Here is a 27,182-nt window from a genome sequence, read left to right on the forward strand (position 1 = left end):
CTGGGGACAGGAAGACACTGAACAGGCTGATCCGGAGGGCCAGCTCTGTTCTAGGATGCCCTCTGGACCCAGTGGAGGTGGTGAGTGACAGGAGAATGGTGGCTAAGCTGTCATCACTGATGGACAACATCTCCCACCCCATGCAGGAGACTCTGACAGCACTGAGCAGCTCCTTCAGTGGCTGCGGCACCCACGGTGTGGGACGGAGAGATACCGCAGGTCTTTTCTTCCATCTGCTGTCAGACTCCACAACAAAGACTTCAACTGACCAAACACACACATCCACACGTGCAATAACACTAAGTGCAATTCTCTTTTTCTGACAACATTGTATTTTACTCAGTTATAGTATGTGTATTCTATTTCTATTCTATTGTATATAGTATTTTATTCTATTCTATTCTATTGTGTACAGTATTTTTATTCTCATTCTTTTGGAGATTATGTATCTGAATCTCAGGAGCAGGACCACGCCTCCAAACACGCTCCTTCCGGCTCTCATCTATATACAGTAGGTTCCCCCAGTTCTGCAAGCTGATCATTCTCGTTTACGTGCCCCACCCTCCCTCCTTGTGCTCCATTCTTTAACTTCTTTGCTTCTATTTAGTACATGGAGATCTGCCAGGCCCAGGAGCCATCGCCAGTCCCCTTTGAGGCCTTCCCCAAACCGCAGCTCAATTCATGTCAAAGCATTCACCTTTACCTACTAAAACGCTGTCAAACCTAAAATGAGGACGTGGGCCCAGCTAGTGAAATTATCTTATTCTATTCCTATTCTAATTTTTGCAATGTAACTTTACACTGTCCACTTTCTGCTTTAACAAAACAAATTTCCCACGCATGGGACTAATAAAGGTCATCTTATCTTATCTTATCTTATCTTATCTTATGTATATTTTGTATAGCATTCATGTGCATTACTTGTTGTTTTAAGTCTTTATAAAAGTAAAGTTTGACTTGATTAGATGCATGTCTTTGGACTGTGAGGAGAGGTGGGAGTGCCCATGCATACATTAGGACAGCATTTAGGATGCACACAGAGGGACCACAGCTGGATTTAAATCCAGGATTGTATTGCTGTCACACAATAGTGCTGACCACTGCACCACCATGCTGTTCCTTTTAAATTTACAGACACATAACTTGAAGTTAACCGACAATAAACTTTTATTTGCAGGTGGTTACTTGTATCACTCACACTGTGAGGACATAAATGTGTTTCATAGTATCAGGAGTGCACCAGGAGTGATAACAAGGTTTAATGTTGTTTTAAGATCACCATTAGACACATACTGCAGAAAACACCAGGAAGTGAATGTGAGTCAGTGTTAGGTTGTGTAAACCAAGGGAAATGTAACCGCGCGTGTGAGTGCATGTCTTTAATTAATGAGGTTTACGGAATTCAATTTTTTTTATAGCAAAATGAAATTTGAGGTAAATTAATTTTAGCTTCCGTATGTTCCGGACATGCTGGTCTGCATTGAATGGTAAATGCCCAACAGTAGAGGAAGTTTTAAATAAAGCTCTTATTGTTAGCAGAACCTTCCTCTTTGTGGCCATTTCACAGTCTTCTCTGTTGCAACCGAGACTGCTTTTCAACACCCTTCACATTAATTTTTTTATGGGTGTCTTATTGGTATTGGTAGCTTTCAGCTTAAGGTCTGTTGTTTGAAAGAAGAAAAAAACAAAACAGGAAGAAGGAGATGAGTGCAAAAATGAAGGGAGAGAGGCTGAGTAAGAAAAAAAGAGGCAGCAAAAGAAGGGGGAGGGAGGTGTGCAACAATTTCCTGTAGTTGCATGCTCTTCAGCGTCTCTCAGCCTTCCTCTCTGAGTCTGTTTCTTTCAGAGTGAAGAGCACAGACGAAGCTGAGCGGAACAGGATGCAGGCTATCAAATGTGTGGTCGTGGGAGATGGGTATGCTATTATTTTACTAATTTTAACCAGTGTGTTATAAATTAAAGAGGCCTTCAAGCTTTGAATTACACAGTGGTCGCCCAGCTGACATGTAAATGGGGATTGGCCCCAGGCTCTGAATTTCAGGGTAATCAGATAGAGCTGTCAAAGGTTGTCACATGGTAGGAGCAACAGTTTGACCCACTACAGCAAGATTGCTGTTCGGTTCAGCGTAAAAGCGTAAAAGAAACTTCTGTACTTGTGTTTTATGTCCAGTGTTAACATGTAGATCTTAAGGTGTGTGTTTGACAGCGGTGATTCACACTGAGCGCGCTGGATGAGCCATGCAGGCCACAACATGCAGGAAAATGCTTTAAGGCAGCAGAACTCCTCTTCAAAGATGAAAATCCGATAGATGCCACAAAGATCAGTTCAGAAAATACAAACAAAGTGGGAGAAAAGTATGACTAAAAAAAGAAGAGGCAATAAAGAAGCAGAAGCTCAAATGTGTAAATGATTAACCTCATTGTGTTTTTGACATCTGAAAAGTTGTTGAATTTATTTGCCCTAAAGGGTGAAATGTGCTCGCGTAAGAAGTTTGGATGAGCCACCGTCTGCCATCAAATGCGTCTTTCGTTGAAGGTGGGGCAAAATGGCTGGCTGTCAAAGTGAAGGAAATTGTAAAGCGGAAGTCCTACAGTTGTTTCTCAAAAATAGTTCAGTAAACACTTTAACACAGACAGTTAACCATCCAGAGGTAGCACACAGGTACTGCAGCGTGTGTGCAGAGCTTCCTGGTGTGTGACACTGATTTAAAAAATTGCAGAGAGAGAAGCCGTAACAGTGACGTGTGTAAATATTTGGAAAGGGAATCATGTGGTGTTGGCTCTATTTCATTTAGCATGCTACATTTACATAAAACCTTTTTTTTATTGAAAGCCTTTGATTGTCAGCTACTAAAAAGACCTCACATGAAAAATAACAGTTCAAGTGATTTAAACAAATGCAAAACATGATTTAAAATTTGACATTTAAAAAAAAAAATAATTGTGTGTTTTCTCTAACATTTTTTGTAGTGTTCAAATATGCTTCAGCTTGAGAACTCTATGAAAGGAGCAAATGTATACATATATATATATATATATTTGAATTTATGAAGGCACCTTCATTGTTATGGTTACAGTGACAAGTGACAATGGTTACAGTGACTACTACAGAATATAGAATAAATAGATAATTAAATAACAGTCATAATTAATCAAGAGAAGCATCAATTGTTGGCTGTCAACAGGAAACCAACAGCAGTCAGGTTTTATGTTAACCAACATATTCATACTTTGATAAATTTCTTGTTTTGTTTAAATAACTTGTATTGTTATTTTTCTTAAGAAGCTGTTTTTTAGTAGCTGCCAACCAAAAGCTTCCATTAAAAAAGGTTTTATGTAATTTAAGTGTCCTAAAGTAAATAAAGACAGTTCACTAAAAATAAGTGACAAAACATGTAAAGCAAAAAAAATAAGCAATAATAAGTCGCAGTTTCTGACGTGAATATATCCTGCTACAATAAGCACTGCAGAGGTAAACAAGCTGAACTTTTTGTAGATCTTATTTCATTACTTTTGACTCCACTCCAGAACTTGACCTAGATTTCAGTTCCACCTTTATTACTTGTTTCTTTACAACTAGTGCTGTGTACAAACTAGTACTGCAAATATGACGATACCAAGTAAATACAGGGCCAGTACTGCGGATACCAATACTCACACTTTTAACCTATAATAGTTTATATAGGGAAGTGCAGTGTTTCACGACTTATGAGACATTATTAGGGACATTATTAATTTGCAAATTCTGAACACATTTTAATGATTTTTACTTTCCACAATAATTAGATAAAACAACAAAACACACCTTTTAGTTTCTCATGAATTTTCAAACTGGGTTTTTCAGAGACCCAGAATTTAATGTTCATGTCTCAAAAGCACTTTGGGTCAGCTTCTGTTGTTTGAATGTTCTATAGGGTATAAATAAAATAGACTTGCAGTCAACACAAAAAGGTTTAGACGTTTTTTAATATGTTGTTTAAGGAATATTATGCTATGTGCAAAAGAAATAATTTATTTAACAGATTCAATGGACTACAGACTTAACTTAAAGCACTGAATCAATCTGATACCAATATCTGTGTTGGTATCAATATTTGGATTAATTCGTCCACCTCTATTAAAAACACAACACCAAGACAAAGGCAGTCGGTTCACTTCAGTGGATTACACAAGCAGGAGGAAGTCATTCTTTCTGTTTAAAAGAAAAATTGAGAAGAGCTTGGAGATGTGCCCAGTTTTACACCTGTGGCCACATGAATAAAAGGAAATATTGTGAAAAGGTTTTCAAAATGTTGCCTTTTGAAATATTTGAAAGATACATTGCAAATAACCCAGCCAGCCCTTTTGAAAGTCTATGTATCATTTTTATGTGACAGCCAGAAAGCTAATGATGGTGGTGGTAATTTCCACATTGATTTCTCATTTTTTAACCTCTGCTAGGCGCTAACAGTGTATATATAGATACATACGCACAGTAGTTAAACTTAACTGCTGATGGAGAAGAGGAAGTCGGTTTCATGTTGTAGGGAAGTCCGCTGCAAGAGTCGTGGTATTTACAGTTTAACAGCACAAGCATTTAAAAGGCTTTTAAAATCTTCACTGGCTCAACAATACTGGCAAATCTTCATGTGACATTATAGCAGACAATCAGTCATATCTCTGATTACGTTTTAAAGATTTTTATCTCGAGTATAAACACAGTACATTTCAGCAGAAAGTAAAATAACTTCATGAAATAAGAAATTTGCAAGCTGTCTTGACACTTGCGATGATCTTTGGCATAAGTAGAGAATTTGGAGCTGAGGATGCAATCAGAGCTCATCAGCTGTGTTGGAAAATCCATTTTCCTTAACTAACTCCAAAAAAGGAGACGTTGTTGAACAACAATGTGAATGATTTAAGCACATGGTTTAATTAGCAGCCAAGTTAATGAACATCCTACAGTCTGATGATTGTATCATTAAAACCTTACAAAATAAACGGGTTACTTTAAAGGTAAATGGGCCAGCAGGTTATAAATGTTAAATTAAATCTAACACTAGAAAGAAAAGAAATTTGGAGAGCCACACCACAGCTAATTGTATTGTACATAATCTGACAGGTTTTCAAGATAGTCCTTGAAAAGTAGAGATGAAGGCAGCTAACTTACTGTTTCAAACAAAGCATCATTAATGTGCCTGAACTGAAATAAAATGAAGTTTCTGTCTTTTCTGTTTCTTATAGCGAAGTTGCTTTTTCTCAGAAAAAGCTAGCATTCTGTTGCTATCTGCTGGCAGGTCAGTTAAGGACTTATATGTATACATATTCACTTCCCTCTACAAGTGTATATAAACATTTCTGAAACTTTCATGGGTGTATAAGCAGTAGCTAGTTGTGGTGGTTGAAGCTGACCTCTGTCAGGAAATTGTCTGCTGCTGCTGTTTTCATGCCTGAAGTCAAAATGGCGGATGTTAGAAAGTGGCTCATGGTGCCGTCACATTCCTAAAACTCAGAGAAAGGTAATTTACCACAGCTGTTTGCTGCACATATACACTCATATATATTGGCTGCATAAGACTTTTTTAAGGACTTGCGAGCAGAGAGTTGGACTTCTTGGGTATATTAGACGTTCTCTTGCATGTCTTTTATCCTGTCTTCCTTCTCTCACCTGGCAGATGGCCCCGCCCCTCCCTGAGCCTGGTTCTGCTGGAGGTTTCTTCCTGTTAAAAGGGAGTTTTTCCTTCCCACTGTCACCAAAGTGTTTGCTCATAGGGGGCCACATGATTGCTGGGTTTTTCTCTGTATGTATTATTGTAGGGTCTACCTTACAATATAAAGTGCCTTGAGGCAGCTGTTGTTTTGATTTCACGCTGTATAAATAAAATTTTATTTAATTGAATTCTCCTGCTAAAGTGAGTGCTGAGTTAGCAGTTATACGACTACTAAAGCACAACAGTTATACAGCTACAGATATAATTATTTGTAAAATACAGTAAACCTAATGAGTAACAAAAAAGTCAAGCCCCCTTTGAGACATTAAAGTTTACTCAGTTTTATTTTTTCTTACATGCAGCTGTAGAGCTATGCAGCTAGCTAACTGACACCATTTGGCCTCAGTCTGGTTGAAACCATTCATCACCATTTATTGACGTTTTATTCTTTTTAGATGGGACCAAAAGAAATGAAATGTCACAATAGGTTAAAACGATAGGATAAAACATGTTCATGGAAAAGCAGATTATGAAGCAGATAGAGAGAGATGTGAGGCAGAAATCTTTTTTTCTTTTTTTTAATAGCTCGGTGTGGCTAGTTCCTGTTTTCAGCTCAAACCGATGCTTCTGAAACAGCGCGGTTCCTTTTTGACTCACACACGACCACAAAGCACACGCATGTAATGCTATACTTATGAGAGCTTTTAATGGCATTATTTAATGTGTGACCCACATCCCTGACTCAACCTCTGCATTTGACCTAAACCCTGTTTTAACCTTAACAGTGAGTCTAAATCTTAAACCCACAGGAGCCTTTGGAAAAAGTTACAAACTGACAAAATTTCATCAGACTTGACCTCTAAAGCTCAGACTTGTCCTCACAGAGATAGAAATGCTCACACGCACTCTGACAGCTTTTATAGCTGTTATCTGCGTTGCTCATATCACTACTGAGTCATCTCGTCAGCAGGGCTGGTCTTTTTAAAATGCTAACTTTTGGAATGACTGCCATTTTGTAGTTTCTATGTCATGCTTTTTTTTCTAGTCAGAACATATTTAGATTTTATAATTAATAAAAAATAAAATTAACCAGCTACATAGTATAAAAGTTTGTTGTTGTTGTTGTTTATTACAAATGTTTGTGCTGAAAAACACTAAAATATATACTCATTACACTTGTACTATAACACTAAGCAGCCATGAAAGTAAAGAAACGTGCTAACAAGTGTAGCCACAGTGGAAGCGTCAGTTGATAATGATGATGTGTCATCCCTTCCATATTTTTGTATAACAACTTTTAATAATATACAATGTAATAATACTTAAAATAACCAAAAAATATTTTGTATAAGAGAAATATGCCAACATTTTATTTGATTTACATATTAAACATAAAAAGTTTTTGGGGGGAGACAATGGGGGAAGCTCAATTTCTTCTAGATAATAGTTCAAAGTTCCACAAAATTATTAATCTTATTGTGGGATTTTAAAATATTTCTATTGTGTTAATCTGGTTTGAGTAAAAGGTGGGAGTATATGAGAGTTCTGAGCAAAACCATCGAGAGGACCAGTACAAACCTGCTTTATTTGATAAACGCTTGTACGTCACAAATGTCTTGTATGGCACAGAGTCACAGGCAGACTGAGAAAAAGGACGAGCCGATGGGTTCCTTGCAGACTGGATTTGCTTGGTTATTTATGTAAGCAAAAAAAAGGTTATTTATCAATAAGTGTGATAAAGACCGATCCAATCAGGGGTTCTGATCTCCGTCTGTCAGATAAGAGCCTCTACAGAATTCTGTTTGATGAAAGCAAAAAGGCTGTAGCCACTCCTATTAGCTTATGACCAATCAGATGTATCCAGAGTGTAATCAACATGAAATATGAGTGCTGCGGTGAAACCAGGGCTCGAGTTCTGTGTGCTGCTGTTAAAATGCTGGCAGCAAATCTGTGGAAACTAAATAAGAAGCAGGCTAGTCGATACTTGCTGGATCACCTTGCAGGCAGCCATGCAGTTTCATCACTGTGGATGTTGGGACAAGCTGAACACAGATCACTGACTTTCTGCAAATTAGAAACACAAAAACGCTGTTTACAGATGTCAGCGTGTCCATGAAATCTGTATTTGTTGAATGTGTTATTTTTGACCGTGACAGTATTTTCGAACAATGACGTCAACAAAGGAACTGGGCGAGTTGCTCACAGAATAAATATACTGCACTTCCAGAAAAACTTTAAACTTGGAGTGTGACTGATGTGTATAGGCGTGCATGTTGCATCATCTCCTGTTGTACAATATGTATATATATATATATATATATACAGTATAGTAACATTTACTGTCTCTTGTGGGGGGTTTTTGTCATTGCCTATGTCTCTTTCCTGACATCTCTGTGTTTTTACTTGTGTTATCCAGAGCTGTGGGTAAAACATGTCTTCTCATCAGCTACACAACCAATGCCTTCCCTGGAGAGTACATTCCTACTGTGTGAGTACTACAAACACACATCTACACACACAGAAATACAGACATAAACACTCTCGCGGTCTCTCCGTGAGGCACCTACAGGTACATGCACATGTCTTCATGGTACACATGATCAGTCGTGCACTGTGCCAGGACACACGGACAAATATTATAGAGAAGATGCACACATGTGCTGCAGTCCAACTGGAAATGTCTGACTGTAACACAGGCAGGTTTGGGCTGGCATCAGCCTGCAGGTTATTAAAACATATTTGTGCTTCAAAGCGTGTTTGATCAAAAGTCAGCTGCTTTCTGCACACGGTGAAAGAAAAGAGGAAAGAAGCAAGATGGGCTTTTCTTTTCTTTTTAACAATAAATATTGTTGACAATATTCCTGACAGCGCTGGAACTGAACAAGTCAAGTATTAGAGTGTTGTATGTCCATGCAACATAATACTTTCACTACATTTTAAATGGAAATTTGAACAGTTTTATGTAAAATTCAGCTAAATATGAATCTAATATGTGAAGTATTTTTAAATGTATTGTTTTTATATAAACTAACCTTCTCCATATTAAAAGTTAAAAAAAAGATAACAATATTACTCGATTAGCAACTGTTTTCCAAATCCAATCTGATCCTTTTTCCTGTATACATTTATTTATTTGTATTTATTTATTGAATATTTCCTGTTTATTGTAAATAGTCTTGAGGTTTGGGCAAGTGGTTTAAAACACTATACAACCTTTCTGGCCATTTTTGGCCATTAAGTCTCATTTTTGCTTGCTATTTCTACAGTTTTATAAACCAAAAAAAATTAAAAGGTTTAAGTGGCAAATTAATAATTAGCACAATCTCTAATGTAAACAGTCAGAAATTTAAGCCCTACATGCAGGACGTTTGAATATTGAAATAAATATTGAAAGAAAAAAATGAATGCAGTATCGGCACTTTTACTTCAGCAAAAAATTGAATGCTTCTTCCACCAGTGGGTGCTGGTGCCTAAATGAAAAAATAAAACCTTATAAAAGAATACAGTCCACAAATATTACATGTAAGCCATATTAGAATGAAGGCAATAAAAGATCTAGGGAAGCATAATAAATGATTATTAGACAGGTTATGATAAACCTCAGATCTTCAATGATGTAATGCTGCACTCTGCAACATGAAGGACCAGAACTTCATAAAAATGATTAAGAGTCAACACATTTACACATTAACTTCTTCAGGTGCAACTGGAAGCCCAGAAATATAAACACCAACACTGAGAAATTACACTGTTATGCTTATTTGTGACCACACGAGGGCAGCCCTGCCTCATTATATGTTATGCTCTCATGACACAGACATGGTTAGTATGACTTCTGTGTCAAACTAACCAAAGTAATGTTGTTGGTTAATGTTTTTGTGAACAGTGGTATTTCAAGTATGGTCCTGTTTTTTCCCCCCCATTACAGGAGTTTCACTGGTTAAACAATCAGTGAACTGAAGGATTGTTTAATTAATGAATAACCAATGAAATGAAAGGCTGCCTATGACTGGTTGACTGGTCGACTGATTGTTGACTTTCTCTTCTCTCCCCACAGATTCGACAACTATTCAGCTAATGTGATGGTGGACAGCAAGCCGGTCAACCTGGGCCTCTGGGATACAGCTGGACAGGAAGATTATGACAGGCTCCGCCCACTGTCCTACCCACAGACGGTAACAAATCACACACACATGCATGCTCAAGTACATTTCAAAAAAAACTTTGTCCTTAAAAAAAAGCCGAATTTATTAGACCCAAAAAGTCCAAAGTAGGAGTTAGGCTTAGTTTTCAGTAAGGACACAGGGGTTTGGATCATTTTTATTACTTTCTTTATTAATAATTATTAGTTATTAGTTCAGTTTATGACTTTATGACTTGCAGTTTAGTTTTGAAGTTTCTGTTTGAAGTTTGAAGTTATCTGTTTATCACAAAACTTGCCAAAGTGATGAGTGCTGCTCAGTCTGATATCTGCCCAGTTGTCTGAAAAGAAGAAACAGTAGAAAAATCAAGAAAATAAATGGAAAACGTGTTGTTTATTGTAAATATAAATGTTAGAAATGTTATAATAAATATAAAAAAAACGCAAGCAAGATATTCTTCCTTCGAGATGTAATGTGGAAAGCATTTCAGTTGTGTGAGAATTCAACTTTTAGAGCTCGGCAAGAAGTAATGGACTTAAAGTTACAGCGACAGAACTGTAACTATGTCAGCTAATTAAAACTGCAGCATCTAAAAACCTATTCTAATTCTTTGTCTCCTTGTCTCTGTATCCAGGATGTTTTCCTAATCTGCTTCTCCCTGGTTAGCCCGGCATCCTATGAGAACGTCAGAGCTAAGGTCAGTTTTGGCTGTTTTTTTTTATGAGGTCTGTCTCTCAGCTGCCAAGGAACAAAATGTAAAAAGGAACAAACGGAACAAAAATATGCAAATTTCTAATTGTGTTTTATTAAAACTTCCACAGTGGGTTAAATATGAGCATGGTAAGACACTGAAAATAAAGTGACTGAAAGAAACAGCAGTAGATCTCATCAGGTAATATCCATAAACCCCATGGAAATAGCTGCTTTGTGACGTAGCTACTCCACAACACAGCTTCGATTTTCCAGTCATAGCCTACAACAATCACTGGCTTGTGGATTAATTGAGAAAATAAGAGGATAGAGAAAAACAGTAATTTATTACAGAGAAAATAACAATAATAATAATAATAATAATAATAATAATAATAATAATAATAATAATAATAATGATAATAATAATAATAAAATAATAGGTACTTGGATAAAAGAAAATGGAGGAAAAGCCAAAACAGGTCTGAAAATAAATGTGAATGAATGATTGATGCTGTGGGTGAAAGTTGGATGATGCATTTCTCTCATCTTTCATAGCTCCAGCATATCATTTGTTTTTCATGTTAAGCCTTCATCCACCTCTCTGTAACACCTGGCATCAGAGCTTCATCTCCCTTCACCTTTGATTCTGTTTTTCGCCTCTAACACGTTCCTTGATTTTGCGTGTTCCCCTTTCTCGCCTCTTATTTAGTCTTGCTTTACTCTGTATTCTGCCAGTGGTATCCTGAGGTCCGTCACCACTGCCCCTCCACGCCCATCATCCTGGTTGGCACTAAGCTGGATCTGAGGGATGAAAAAGATACCATTGAGAAACTGAAGGACAAGAAGCTGGCGCCTATCACCTATCCACAGGGTCTAGCTCTGGCTAAGGAGATAGGTCAGTCACTCTTACTTTATTTGCTTGAAAAGCACTTTAAGATTTGAAGCTCTCCTCACCAATGATGATATGAAACTAGCATTTTGTTATTTCTCTCATTTCCTGGTATCACAGTAACAGTATGGTACCTGTAGTTGACTCATTTATATTCTTTGAAAGTTGAACTTATTCTTCTCCAGTACCAGCAAACCTTTCTTCTCTGTCTTTGTCTTTGTGGTTCTTTCTCTTCTTTTATTAACATATATGTGTCTTTGCATGTATAGATGCAGTTAAATACCTGGAGTGCTCAGCCTTGACCCAGCGTGGTCTGAAGACTGTGTTTGATGAAGCCATTCGCGCCGTCCTCTGCCCTCAGCCCGCCAAGGTCAAGAAGAAGCCCTGCTCGCTGCTGTAAACGGTACGACTGAAGAAAACACAGAGGAAGAGGAGGAAGAGAGATTAGACATTTGAAAAAGAGAGAAACAAAGTTAACTCGTTCATTAAATGAACACATAAAGGAGAGTAGAGGTTTGAGGGCTTATTTTCTTTCCCTTGATCATAAGTCTGAAGCTATTGTAGACACTTATCACTAAGAGGTGATTCAGAAGTTTGTTCTCACACATATACTGGACAGAGACAATAAAGAGAAAAGAAAAAGACATAAATAAACACAACACAAGACAGAAGAGAAAATGTTTTATCTTCTTCATATTCAATTTCACTTTTTTGCAGAGGAAAAACAAATTTGTCCTAAATATTATTGGAGTCATTTTGTCCCACAGGCTTCAATTTAACCTCATGATTTATGTGACCTTTGTTTTAGATTCTCACAGGAGCACAGAAGAAGAGAAAAGGACTGCAGACCCTGAAGAATATATGCAAATTCTGCCATGTCTCTAATGTATATCTACAACTTTAAACAAAACAAAAAACAAAACAATGTATGGTGTGCAGGTTTGCTATTGTTTTAGAAATGCCAACGAGTTCTTAAGTCCAAATCCAGATGCTGCAGCAGTTTCTTTGTAAAATATACCAGTTTAGAGATTATAGATTTACCCTTTGAGTGTAAGTGTAAGTCTGAGAGCAGCATGCTGCCATCATCTAAAGTACTGCCAACAATATATATGTGTTTCGTGAAGCCTAAAATAAAAATAACTTTTGTAACTGAAATAAACACAGTGTTTCAGTATGATTTGTTCACTGTGTGCTGTTTTGAGGGTGATGAATGTAAGGAGCAGAAATGGTCGTTTTATGTGAGGAAGCAAGCAACAAGCAAACTTGTGTCTGAATAAGATTTATTAACAAATGTATTATTTGTTGTGCTATTAAAGTTAAAATAAAACATTTGATTGCATAAAAGATTCACATTATTTCTCCACAACATGTGACCTTTTGGAGTGAATCCTGATACTGAATTCTGGAGGATATAAAATTCTCATATTGACACAGCTGCTGATATCGTCTATACTCTGTCCTTTTTTATATATTGTAGAGAACAGCATCTTTTTCTTGTAGTAAGTTGAACATGTTCAGACTCAAACAGCACCATGCCACAAATGAAATAAAATTTAGATGTACAAAATAATGAATAGCTTAAATATAGGTCCAGGTAATACTCATCTGTGCAGGTGGACAAGACATTCAGTAGACATCTCCTCACAGCTAAGCACATTACAGGGAGTGCAGAATTATTAGGCAAGTTGTATTTTTGAGGAATAATTTTATTATTGAACAACAACCATGTTCTCAATGAACCCAAAAACTCATTAATATCAAAGCTGAATGTTTTTGGAAGTAGTTTTTAGTTTGTTTTAGTTTGAGCTATTTTAGGGGATATCTGTGTGTGCAGGTGACTATTACTGTGCATAATTATTAGGCAACTTAACAAAAACAAATATATACCCATTTCAATTATTTATTTTACCAGTGAAACCAATATAACATCTCCACATTCACAAATATACATTTCTGACATTCAAAAACAAAACAAAAACAAATCAGCGACCAATATAGCCACCTTTCTTTGCAAGGACACTCAAAAGCCTGCCATCCATGGATTCTGTCAGTGTTTTGATCTGTTCACCATAAACATTGCGTGCAGCAGCAACCACAGCCTCCCAGACACTGTTCAGAGAGGTGTACTGTTTTCCTCCTTGTAAATCTCACATTTGATGATGGACCACAGGTTCTCAATGGGGTTCAGATCAGGTGAACAAGGAGGCCATGTCATTAGTTTTTCTTCTTTATACCCTTTCTTGCCAGCCACGCTGTGGAGTACTTGGACGCGCGTGTGATGGAGCATTGTCCTGCATGAAAATCATGTTTTTCTTGAAGGATGCAGACTTCTTCCTGTACCACTGCTTGAAGAAGGTGTCTTCCAGAAACTGGCAGTAGGACTGGGAGTTGAGCTTGACTCCATCCTCAACCCGAAAAGGCCCCACAAGCTCATCTTTGATGATACCAGCCCAAACCAGTACTCCACCTCCACCTTGCTGGCGTCTGAGTGGGACTGGAGCTCTCTGCCCTTTACCAATCCAGCCACGGGCCCATCCATCTGGCCCATCAAGACTCACTCTCATTTCATCAGTCCATAAAACCTTAGAAAAATCAGTCTTGAGATATTTCTTGGCCCAGTCTTGACGTTTCAGCTTGTGTGTCTTGTTCAGTGGTGGTCGTCTTTCAGCCTTTCTTACCTTGGCCATGTCTCTGAGTATTGCACACCTTGTGCTTTTGGGCACTCCAGTGATGTTGCAGCTCTGAAATATGGCCAAACTGGTGGCAAGTGGCATCTTGGCAGCTGCACGCTTGACTTTTCTCAGTTCATGGGCAGTTATTTTGCGCCTTGGTTTTTCCACACGCTTCTTGCGACCCTGTTGACTATTTTGAATGAAACGCTTGATTGTTCGATGATCACGCTTCAGAAGCTTTGCAATTTTAAGACTGCTGCATCCCTCTGCAAGATATCTCACTATTTTTGACTTTTCTGAGCCTGTCAAGTCCTTCTTTTGACCCATTTTGCCAAAGGAAAGGAAGTTGCCTAATAATTATGCACACCTGATATAGTGTGTTGATGTCATTAGACCACACCCCTTCTCATTACAGAGATGCACATCACCTAATATGCTTAACTGGTAGTAGGCTTTCGAGCCTATACAGCTTGGAGTAAGACAACATGCATGAAGAGGATGATGTGGACAAAATACTCATTTGCCTAATAATTCAGCACTCCCTGTATTTCACCTTTAAAATATGTTTTTCTTGCCTTGTTTGGTATCATTATTTTCAGCACAACCTCAAATATCTGAAATTTGAGTTATTTTTTCATTTTGGGATACTATATTAGCACAGTTGATCTAAATTCAGACAAAAAATTCAAAATCCGAGTAGAAAAAAGTTATATTTTTTACTGTAAAACCCACAAACATGTTTAACGAATCATTTTCATAACTTGAAATGCAAATAGAAATTGTACATTTCTAAAAATTATGCACAAGTTTTGCAAACAACAAAGTTATATGGTACTATTTACCTAAAAATGCAGCCAAGGCCTCAGGCGTTTTTTATATAACCATTTAAATCTATTTACAGAACAATCAGGTGTGCTGCATCAAATAAGAAGGCACACAAATTATTTGTGCCAGTCCAAAAAATGTAGTTTGTGTTCAGTATAAGACAGAGGAGAACACCACAGGCCTAAACCCTGCAGGTCTGACTGCAGGAGGTGCATCAGTCCAGTTTTCCATGTGGGAACAGCGTTTACACTGGAATCTGCCTTTGACGGCTTTTTTTGGAGAAAATATGAAATTCAGCAGTCTAACTGACACACAATGCAAAACAATAACTACACAACAAACTAACTATAGCCTCCAAACACGCTAAACATCACTAATGTCTCACATATGAAAACTCGCTGTCTCTCTTTCTTTCGCTCGCCCGCTTTCCGTTGCGGGTGTCACTCCTAAAAACTTCCCCTTCTCCCTAAAAAACCAAATGTCACATGCTGTCATATCATTTTTTTTGATTGGCTAACATGGTAAACTCTAACACCAATAGGGAAGGGGTGTTTTTTTTCCTCTTTTTTCACTCGCAAGCAGAGAGTGTTTGCTAGCGCCGTCTGTAGAAAACGCCGTTTTTACCGTTCTTCCCGCTGTAAACACCACTGTTTTGTTCAGAAAAAAAACATCGCGTGTATTTTTTAATCATAACTCTGGTTTTACGTGGCCCATCGACACAATTCAAAAACTGGTATATAGTTTTAAGTTCGCACTTTCGACCCAAGTTGAAATGGAGACTCTGACTCGCTGCATCTTGTAGCTGTGTCGTCTTAAATTGGTCATGTGATTTTGACGCGCCGGCGCGTCCGGCGACCCCAGAGGGTTAAAGTCCTGTTTGTGGCACATTAGTATATGTGAGGGGGCAAACTCCTCAAGATGGGTGCTGACCATGGTGGCCATTTCGAAGTCGGCCATCTTGGATACAACTTTTGTTTTTTCAATCCGGTTGTTCAGTGATGACATGACGAATCCTACTTCCGGGCCTAAAGTAGTCTGCATTTAATATGGCTTTTGTGTTGTTAACATGTTTAATGTTTTGTATTTTCTTCTATTTAATCTCAAAAAGCTCCTAAAACAGTCAGTGATCACTGTTGACCTCCCTCTGTTAAGTGTAGGCTGTGTGCAGACAGGAAAAGGACCCAAAGTGCAGACTCCGGAGACAAAAAGGTGAACTCAAAACAGCTTTAATGCTGAACTCAAAAAGGGTAACAAAACATACCTGGGAAAATCAAAATAAACTTAAACCAGAGAACTGACAGAACACACAGCTAGGTAAACGGTAGATCACGACAGAGAGCACAGGAAAACACAGGGCTTAAATACACAGAGGGAGCAATCAGGGAATGGGCAACAGGAGGGAAACACAGCTGGGGCAAATCAGGACTAACGAGACAAGGAGAGCAAAACCAGATACACTAACATGAGACATGGACTTTCAAAGTAAAACAGGAAACATAACACAGACTCACAGGCAGGCATTATAACAAAGGGAACAAAGACGTGGGACCAGGGCAGACACAGACACTGACTGGACGTGGGGATACAGCAAACAGGGGAGACAGCAACTCAGAATCACAGACAGAAAACCAGAACACTAAAACTCTAACAGAACCCACCCAGAGAACCTAAACTAAGAATAATCCAAAAACCCAAAAAGCAAAACAAGAATATAATGAAATAACAAACTCAAAGAACCAAAACATAACCCACTGGGTCGATGACCCAGGGATCCTAACACCCTCGGCTTTTATTACCGCTAATCATTTATTTAAGCTCAGTTTTTAAAACCTTACGATGTAACTACAGCACAGCCCATGCAGCAGTATATGAATGAATTATCTCACTTGTTCTCCTGGCTGAAGTTTAGTCCTTTTACAGCATCCTGCCATGCGATTACATTTGTTCCTGACCACCGAGAACACTCACGTTAACTTTTATCGAGTGGAAAAAATAGTTAGCTTGTTTATATTATGCTAACATAGCTGTGTCGCTAGCGGTCACGTAGCACATCATTATATACCAGCTAGCCAAACTTCAGTAACCCTACAAACGTCACTGCTGTTTAGTTTTCTGTCTTCATTTATGTTGGAAGTGATAGCAGAGCTGTACGTTTGAATTTGTTTCCAAAACCCCGCAGTCAGGACATGCTATATTGTATTTAGATAGAAGCTAGCGAGCTAACTTCCTGCTAACTTCTAACGCTGTTAAATGTCATAAATTCCATTTTCATGGATGCCTGGATGTTAAACTCAATTGTTACACCTGGTAGAGCAGAACACTGATGATTTTATTAAAGATGAAAGACTTTAGACAGTTTTTCAACTCTCAGTAATGCCACAGTGATCGTTTGATATATGGACCTGCAGCGGAGTTTAGGCCCAGACACGGCCAGTGACGTCAGACTGAACAACCGGATAGGAAGAGGGCCATGTGACACATCAAACTTATTGGTAATGTCACAAGAAAAACAATGGTGTGCTTGGTTTCAATGTAACTTTATTCTGTCATGAGTTATTTACACGTTTCTCTTTGTTCACAGCCATTGACATGTCGAAGAGGTTAACACCTGAGGAGCGGATCAAAAATGTGTTGATATTTGGTGAACACAGTAACCGGGTCATTGCAGCAGATTTCAATGCAAGACACCCTACGAGACCACCCATCCCCCATGCTACAGTTAGCAAACTGCTTGCTAAGTTTCGTGAAACTGGTTCAGTGTTGGATTTGCCAAAATGTGGACGCAAGAAAACTGTCACTAATGAAGAAACATCAGTGGCTGTCCTAGCTTTATTCAGTAAGAGCCCACAGCGTAGCACTCGCCGCATGTCACTGGAGAGTGGCATTAGTCGAACATCCCTTGGGCGGATATTACCTACTCAAAAACGGCACCCTTACAAACTCCAGCTACTGCAGCATCTCAACAAGGATGACCCAGATTTGCGCACAGAATTTGCAGAATGGGCAAAACAAAAATTAGAACAGGACCCTCAGTTCACGCAGAAGATTTTGTTCAGTGATGAGGCAAACTTTTATGTGAATGGTGAAATTAACAAACAAAACCACCGCTATTGGTCTGACACTAACCCACATTGGATGGATCCCTCCAAGACTGTTGAAACAACAAAAGTGATGGTTTGGTGTGGTATATGGGGTACAACAATAGTGGGTCCATTCTTCATCAATGGAAACCTCAAGGCCACTGGATATTTGAAATTGCTACATGATGATGTGTTTCCCTCTTTATGCACTGAAGCTGGCACGTTCCCTGAGTTTTTCCTGCAAGATGGTGCACCACCACATTATGGGTGCCAGGTCCGAGCATTCCTAGATTAACAGTTTCCTGGAAAGTGGATTGGTCATCGTGGGCCAGTTGAATGGCCCCCAAGGTCTCCCGATCTGACCCCCTTAGACTTTTATCTTTGGGGTCATCTGAAGGCAATTGTCTATGGTGTGAAGATACGAGATGTGCAGCACCTGAAACTACGGATACTGGATGCCTGTGCTGGCATTTCTCCTGCGGTGTTGCTATCAGTGTGTGAAGAGTGGGAGAAGAGGGTTGCATTGACAATCCAACACAATGGGGAGCACATTGAACACATTTTATAAGTGGCCAGAAACTTGTAAATAACTCATGAAAAAATAAAGTTACGTTGAAACCAAGCACACCATTGTTTTTCTTGTGACATTACCAATAAGTTTGATGTGTCACATGGCCCTCTTCCTATTGAAAAAACAAAAGTTGTATCCAAGATAGTCAAAGGAGTTTGCAAAGAAAAAGCGTCTGGACTTCTTTAAGTTGCTTGAAGACGTTTCACCTCTCATCCGAGAAGCTTCTTCAGTTCTAAGGTCAAATGGCCGAGAGTCCCAGATTTAAACCCAGTGGGAGTATCCCCCCCAATGAGGGACAAAGGACCCCCTGGTGATCCTCTAATCACATGCGCCAAGGTGTGAAAGCGGGTGTGGGACCTAATCAGCCAGGGTTTCGGGTGAGCCCATTGTGAAACCTGGCCCCACCTTGTCATGTGAATTCCTGAGGTCAGATGGCCCAGGATGTGAGTGGGCGTTAAGGCGTCTGGGGAGGGAACTCAAAACTGGATTATAGATGGCAGACAGTTGGTGTCGTAAACCACCGCCTCTGTTCAAAGATGGTCGCTCACAGTGGACATAGATGGCCTCTTTCACTCCTCTTTCAAACCATCTGTCCTCTCTGTCCAATATGTGAACATTGGCATCCTCAAAAGAGTGACCTTTATCCTTAAGATGCAGATGGACTGCTGAGTCTTGTCCTGTGGAGGTAGCTCTTCTATGTTGTGCCATGCGCTTGTGAAGTGGCTGTTTGGTCTCTCCAATGTAGAGGTCTGGGCATTCCTCGCTGCACTGTACAGCATACACCACGTTGTTAAGTCTGTGTTTTGGAGTTTTGTCTTTCGGGTGAACCAGTTTGTGTCTGAGTGTGTTGCTGGGTCTGAAGTACACTGGGATGTCGTGCTTGGAGAAAACTCTCCTGAGTTTCTCTGATACACCGGCTACATAGGGGATGACAATGTTGTTGCGTCTGTCTTTCTTATCCTCCCTCGCTGGTGTCTGATCTTCTTTTCTGTGCCTCTTTGCTGACTTTATGAACGCCCAGTTAGGATAACCGCATGTTTTCAGTGCTTCCTTTACATGTGTGTGTTCCTTCTTTTTCCTTCAGGCTTGGAGGAACATGTTCTGCCCGGTGGTGTAGGGTCCTAATTACTCCAAGTTTGTGTTCCAGAGGGTGATGGGAGTCAAAGAGGAGGTACTGGTCCGTGTGTGTGGGCTTCCGGTAAACTTCAATGTTGAGGTTGCCATTCTCTTCAATGTGCACCGCGCAGTCCAGGAAAGGCAAACAGTTATCCTTTGTGTCTTCCCTGGTGAACTTGATGTTTTTATCCACAGCATTAATGTGCGCAGTGAAGGATTCCACTTCTTGTGTCTTGATTTTGATTTTGAAGAAGCTTCTCGGATGAGAGGTGAAACGTCTTCAAGCAACTTAAAGAAGTCCAGACGCTTTTCTTTGCAAACTCCTTTGACTACGATGACCTGGATGACTGAGAACCTTCACAGACATACTTGTATCCAAGATGGCCGACTTTTAAATGGCCACCATGGTCACCACCCATTTTGAGGAGTTTGCCCCCTCACATATACTAATGTGCCACAAACAGGACTTTAATATCACCAACCATTCCCATTTTATTACGGTGTATCCGCCCACCCTGTAGAAGTGTCCGTGAGGGAGCCTTGGGGATGGAGAACACGACACTGGGTAATTAGCCAGTGCAGGAACTCCCGGGGAGGGGGACAAAGGGTGTAATCACTGCAAGTGGGGAGAACAGGTGTTAGCTGCAGAATTCGAAGAGCTGATCCAAAGCATTCATAGTAACAGTAAACAGAGGGGAGGTGGTCCGGGTGAGAGGAGACGGTAATCCGAAGATGAACTGAACACTGGGCAGGGAGGCAGGCAGGTGAGCACGGAGAAACTGTGAGCAGACCAGCACTGAAATCCAAACAAATTGTCGCAGCGGCTTGGCTGCCATAGGTCAGAAAATACATGAAACAACTATGAAGAGATGTAACTGTGGTAGCCCTGACTGACAAAGGTTTGCAGATGATCTGGCGAGGTGTGATTGTGAGCGCTGGTCTTAAGAAGCCGGCAATTCCAATTACGCTCAGGTGCAGCCTGTCAGCATGATGTGGCGGCTTCGCCACACACTATGTGCTTCAGCATCCGCTGACCGCGTTTACGCACTGTTTTTGACCTACTCTGAACGCCACGTGAAGTTTGGAGGTCTGTAGTGATTGACTCTGCAGAAAGTTGTTGACCTTTGCACACTATTGCACACCAACAGCATCTTTTGACCCTACTCTTTGATTTCATGTGGTCTATCATTTCGTGGCTGACTTGCTTTTATTCCCAGTCACTCCACTTTGTTATAATATCACTAACAGTTGACTGTGGAATATTTAGTAATGAGTAAATTTAATGACTGGACTTTTTGCACACCTGGCTTCCTATCACAGTACCACACTGGGTTTCACTGAGCTCCTGAGAGTGACCCAACATCACAGATGTTAGTAGAAGCAGTCTGAATGCTTATTAGGTGTTTGGAAGTGATTGGAACTCCTGAATTCAATGATTTGGATGGGTGGGTGAATAGTTTTGGCAGTATAGTGTATAAACATACATGGTGATTTGGATTTCTCTTTTAATGTTGTATTTTAGTTCCTTTTGTTTACAGCGAGCTTGAGAACATGTGCTGTTTGACTTGCAGATTGAAGAAGGTGATATCAGGGGAGAAAGAATACCAAGAGTTAAAACACAGACACATTACACAGAAGTAAGAAGAAGTTTTTAGAAAGAGGAAATATTCTGTAGTTATTCAGAGGTCATTTACATAAAAATGGACAGATCTAGTTTACCACTAAAAGACTGTCAGAACAGAGTAAACAGGAGCTGATGTCTGAAGATATCGAGAGGAGAATAAATACATCAGGAAATTTGTTAAAGGAGTTGTTAAAACGAAGGTGGGCTGTAGGAACGTGTTCCCAATCTTTTGCTACTCTTCAGCCTCGTGTTTTCACTAACACCAAATAGCAACAATCAGAGGCTGACTTAGGCTTTCATGAAACCAGACTATGAGAACTTTGAGAGGACGATGGTTCACCAATGTGAGGCGGCAACGTTTTTCAGAGACTGTTGCATTTGACGTCCAGCTGTGTGTCAACATAAAACGAAAAGACTGAATGAGCATTAATGGTTTAAGATCAAACATATGCTAGCAGGGACAACAAGAAATCCACAGTGGTTGTTATGGGCACCAAAAGCATACAGCATGGAGCTAACATGCAGCCTCTCTCTCTCTCATCCTCCCTCGTGTTCCCCCGCTCCCTCTCTCGTCTGCCTCTCCTCCACTCCTGTGTCAAGCTCGTGTGTAGGTTTTGCGTTCCATCGTCTCCTGTTTTATTTTGACAGTCTTGCGTCCCATGTTCATTGTGTCCAGTTTGCTTCCTCCTCCTTCCCATTACGCTCATTTATCCCAGCTGTGTTCCCCATATGTTTCCTTTTCCCTCGTCACCCTCGTGTGTATTTGTGTGTAGCTATCATTCAGTGATCGTCAGGTCATCTCTTATGTTCACGCCATGTCTCCAGGTTTCCTATTATCCACACCAGGTTTTCGAGTGCTTTTTTTCAAGCGTTCCCAAGTGTTTTCTCTCACCCTTTCTTTTGTATTCTTTATCAGCCACAATAAACGGCTCGCCTTCTGATCAAACTCACGCATGCCTCAGTGTCTGCATTTGGGTCCTCCTCCTCTTGCCACGTGACACATTTACAGAAACAGCTGGTATAACACAGGCACATTTATTACTAGCTATGTGCACACAATAAATCTTGTTCTTGTATATCACTGAATGGAGGTGGGAACCCCAAAAATGGTCTAAACTCATCTATAGGTTCTGACATAAACGGTAGTAACCAGACCGAAAAGCAGCGCACATTTCGGTGCTTTATTTCGGTGTTTTTTTTTTTTCCTGAGCCAATTCTAGCCAATCATTTTACGTTTCCGAGGATAGTAGGCGGGGCCAGGTACGTACGTTCTTTTAGAGCAGAGCTACAGATTAAAAATGCCCAAGGCGAAGCGATCAAAAGTCTGGCTGTACTTCACAGCAAAAGATGCAAACTCAGCAGCCTGCAACAAGTGCTTTAAGCTGATACTGTGATACTGTCAAAGGAGGTAACACCTCCCAATCTGATGAAATACCTGGTGACGTATAGCGTTTTTTTTTAAAGCCGAGAAATGCGCCGTGTTTGATAGCTTGCTGCGAGACCTCACACCGTGCACATCTACTGCGAGTGTGGTGCCTGTTATCGGACCCGGAGTTAGCAACATCCCCCAAAAACCCGAAGAGTAGAGTCCTGGCCCCTAGCCCTGTCAGCGTAGCAGAAATGATGACGGATGATGATGGCAGCAGCAGCCGTTCTCCTCTGCGTGAGTAGCTTCATGTTGTTCGTGTGTAATTAACGTTGAGTACGCTAACCACATTATTACATTAATGCATGTAAGGTGAACTAGCAAACACCGTCGTAGTTACATGCGGCTGTCTTCTTGTTTGATGGCAGATACTCCTTCACCCTGGCCAAAAGGCTAAAATGACCAAAGAAAAGTGGAAAACAGTTAAACATGAGAGGTTTTTGGACAAAGTTTGTGTTTTTTCCATTGTTTAAGCACTGCTTCCAGCCAAGAGTGAGACCATATATGCTCTATAGCTGCAGAAAAGGCTAACTTTGTTATCTTTTTACAAAAGAACAGCTGAACATGAGAGGTTTTTGGACCAATTTTGTGTTCTCCATTCTTTAAGCACCGGTTTGAGCACCGTTTAAGCACCGGCACCGTTTCAAAAGTACCGGTTTGGCACCGGTATCGGATAAAACCTAAACGATACCCATCCCTACTCATCTACGTTTCAGGAGAAAGTTTCAGCAATTCAATATTTCAATATCACAAAATCTGTCAGTTTTAGGAGTATTTCAAGAATTTTTGATGGTGTGCATGTTTCCCGAGGGAAAAAAATGTTTTTGGGATAGACTGAATGTTTGCCCATGTTAGAGTGAGGATGTGCCTGAAGGAAGAAAGGAAGGTCACTCGTTCAAGAATGCCAGTGTTCACATTTTGGACAGAGAAGGCAGATGGTTTGAAAGAGGAGTGAAACAAGCCATTTTTGTCCACTGTGAAAGACTATCTTTGAACGGGGGGGGGGGCCTACGAGACTGTCTGCTACTTATAATCCAGTTTTGAGATCCCTACCCAGGCACCTTAACACCCACTCTGTCACGGTCTGGGGTGGCAGACCATGGGGATGTGGGGAAGTAACACCCAAACGCAGGACTCTTCTATGCAAGGCAATGCGTTTATTTACAGTGAAGTTAATGGACACAATAAAAATAAATCCCTGTGCGCTCCCGACTCCCGTTTCATGTCTTCTCCCTATGCCCATGCTCCGTGCTCTGTGTCTCCATTCCCTGTGTGCAATCCGTTCGCTGCTTCCTCATTTCCGCAAATCCTCCTGGGAAACACACAAAGGTAGGCATGAGGACCTTCACACAGCGGCAGACTAGCACTTACTTCACACATTTGCTGAGAAACTGATGGGAAGTCACACAACAATCCAACGTCCAGGAGCTCTCAGCCACACTGCTTTGTAGCTCTCCCGACGATCCTGATCAGTTGCAGGTGTGTGATCCTCTCCCTCAGGTGTGGCCAGCCTTCAGGCTAAACACACCCACCAGGCCTGATGATGCCTGTAGACTGGTGCTCTTTGCTCCAGCGGCGACGTTGCAACTCTGGTGGCCGACCACGGGTCCAGTGGCCACGAAGCAGTTCTGGCAGACTGCCACAGGTCCAGCGACGGCGGTGTTGCAGCTCCTTAGCTTTTGGCCTGGAAAGTGGCCAGTGATTATAGGTCTTGGTAGATTGCTGGCGTGTGGTGGCTGGATGCGGACGTGCAGGCCATGCTTCCCGCGCTGACCTCCAGCTCGGACTGAGCGGGTCCCTCCGGTGCACTGACCTCCAGCTTGGACTGAGTGGGTCCCTCCGGCATCGTGGCGACCTCTGGCTGCGGCTGAGCAGGTCCCTCCGGCACGCTGACCTCCGGCTCCGGCTGAGCAGGTTCCTCCAGCGCGCTGATCTCCAGCTGAGAATGAGTGGGTCCCCTGGGCAAGCAGACCTCCGACAGGTCTGCTGAGCGGGTTCCACATGCCGCGGCATAGCGACTGCTGGCGGTGGAGACGATGACGGCGCAGCAGGCAGGTGAGGTGATGGTGACGTAGCAGCTGCAGAAAGACGAGCACATGATGGTGGCGTCGCTGCCACAGGCGTTTGTGACGATGGTGGAGTGACAGTTTCAGGCGTTTGAATAGATGATGGTGGTGTAGTAGCTGCAGATGGTAAGATAAGATAAGATAACCTTTATTAGTCCCACACGTGGGAAATTTGTTTTGTCACAGCAGGAAGTGGACAGTGCAAAAGTTATGAAGCAAAAATTAGAATAAAATAAAATAAGAATAAATACAGTACACAACTGTACAGAATAGAATAAAATACTATATACAGTAGAATAAAATAGAATAAAATATACAATAAGATAAAAATAGAATACAAATGCTATATACAACTGAGTAAAAATACAACGATGCCAGAAAAGATTATTGCACATTAGTGTTATTGCACATGTGTGGATGTGTGTAAAGCAGATGGTGTAGTTGATAGCTGGATGAGCTCCTCAGACCCTCCAGCGAAGGCAGATGACAGCTGGCGCGGTTCTCCAGAACCCCCAGCGGGAACAGACGACAGCTTGATGGGCCCCCCAGACCCTCCAGCAGAGGCTGGCATAGGGTCATCAGGTATGGAGACCCCTAGCTGAAAAGATGGCTGTTCTTTGGCGCTAATGTGGCTTCTTTGGCGATGACGGGGCCGGAAAGCCAGGCTGTGAGTCCACCGGCGGGCTGGGCCGGAAAACAGCCTGGGTCAGAGAGTGAAGGTGGAGGGTGTGAAACAGAAAATCTACGGCGATAGGGTTGAGGCAGTTCATCAGCCAGGGAAAACTAAAAAGCGTTTCCTTCAGTCATCTCTCCACGGCTGAACACACCCACCAGGCCTGATGATGCCTGTAGACCGGTGCTCTGTCCACACACACACACACACACACACACACACACACACACACACAAACCAGGAAGACGAGGGACAGCAGCACCAAAAATACACGTCCATAACATATTCAATAACCTTGGGTCCCTCAGAACCAGGTCCGTGACACACTCACATCTTGTGTCAGTTGATCTCAACAGGTCACATGATCTCCATGGGTCATTATCAGCAGAGGTTTTGGTTTCACCCAAAACCTCTGCTGATAATGACCCACACCCTTTTTCACACCTTGGCTCATGTGATCAATAGTGGGTCAACAACCCTCTTAAGCGACACGTCCACTAGGGCTTAAAATCTGGGACTCGCCACCATTTGTGTCACACTGCCCGAGGGCCACCATGAGAGGAGGACCCAAGTGCAGACACCAATCAAGTCAAGAGAACCTTTATTTGTCACATGCAAGTTGCCCTGCAGTGAAATTGTCGTCTTCTCTCATTCCCATTGTTCTTCTCCAAGATCTTATCCATATTGCGTTCAATAAACATAGTCTGAGTTCTCACAGCCCTGCCATCGTCTATCATGTCAGCCAGCCTTGTGGGATTTTGAACAGCTGTAGCCGCTTCTTTTCCATAAGCCAGGTCCAAGCCAGCTCCAATCAGCCAGAACTCTGTTATTGTAGTTCCAAATTGGTAGATGTTGTTCAATGTCCTCCATTGAGAGTGTCACCAGACACACGACGCAACCGACCATCGAGTATCCGGCAGCAAACGTCTTTCAATTTCGCTACGGGACCAGTTGATCAAATCCATAATTCTTCAGGTTTTAGAGAACAAGACTGAGAAACTCTTTGAGGGTTAGAGTTAGATGAGACTAGACAAAAGACATGAGCAAAGCAGGAAAGATAAGGGAGAGGGAGAAAAGTACTTCGTCAAGAGCCAGACGAGATAATGCAGGAACAGCGATCAGGTTCACAAATTTTTATTGAACACACTATTTACAGCACTAAGAATGTGTGGGAAATTAATGGGGTGAGGTAGACTGAACAAAGGGACTCGAGAGGATTACACGTGACTGACTCGTCACTGAGCTGGAGCAGCTCAGTGAAAACGCAGGGAAAACAGGATTAGTGGTGGAGAAAGTCCTAGAGTCTGGGAAATGATTGAGAGTAAGAGGTTGCTTATTTGCAGTGGAGGATGTTCTCCCGCTAGAGGAGGGAATTGCAAACCGAGTGAGTAGCTGGCTGTGCAGTAAGTTTGTCCATGCTGAGGTTGAGAACTTCCAGAGCTGACTGAGGTATTTGGCCTGATACCACCGTAGGTAGCTGATGGACTGGCAAAGGAGAGAAGACAACACCGGGGCTGTATCCCAATTCAGGGTCTGCAGCCTTAAAGTACGCAGCCTTAACAGTCCACAAGGGCCGCGTACTCAAAGACCGCTAAGGCCGGAAGTGCGAGGCTTGTAGGCTTGTGAAATGGGACGGTCTAGCCTCCGTTGCGCTGTCCAGGTTGCCTAGCAACCATGATACTAACAGCTGGAAACGTTTCATACAGCTTTGTTTG

General features: G+C 41.2%; 1 protein-coding gene across 1 annotated transcript; it reads left to right on the forward strand.

The window, feature by feature from the left end:
• The first annotated feature begins 1,764 nt into the window (after positions 1–1,764).
• On the forward strand, positions 1,765–12,758 carry rac2 (Rac family small GTPase 2). The gene is made up of 7 exons (XM_031736066.2): positions 1,765–1,915; positions 8,107–8,178; positions 9,748–9,865; positions 10,467–10,529; positions 11,261–11,420; positions 11,684–11,817; positions 12,223–12,758. The coding sequence occupies exons 1-6, from the start codon at positions 1,881–1,883 to the stop codon at positions 11,812–11,814; spliced, it is 579 nt and encodes a 192-aa protein (XP_031591926.1). The 5' UTR covers positions 1,765–1,880; the 3' UTR covers positions 11,815–11,817; positions 12,223–12,758.
• Positions 12,759–27,182: the final 14,424 nt, after the last annotated feature.

This window comes from Oreochromis aureus, linkage group 6 (genome assembly GCF_013358895.1).
Source record: "Oreochromis aureus strain Israel breed Guangdong linkage group 6, ZZ_aureus, whole genome shotgun sequence".
Lineage (NCBI taxonomy): Eukaryota > Metazoa > Chordata > Actinopteri > Cichliformes > Cichlidae > Oreochromis > Oreochromis aureus.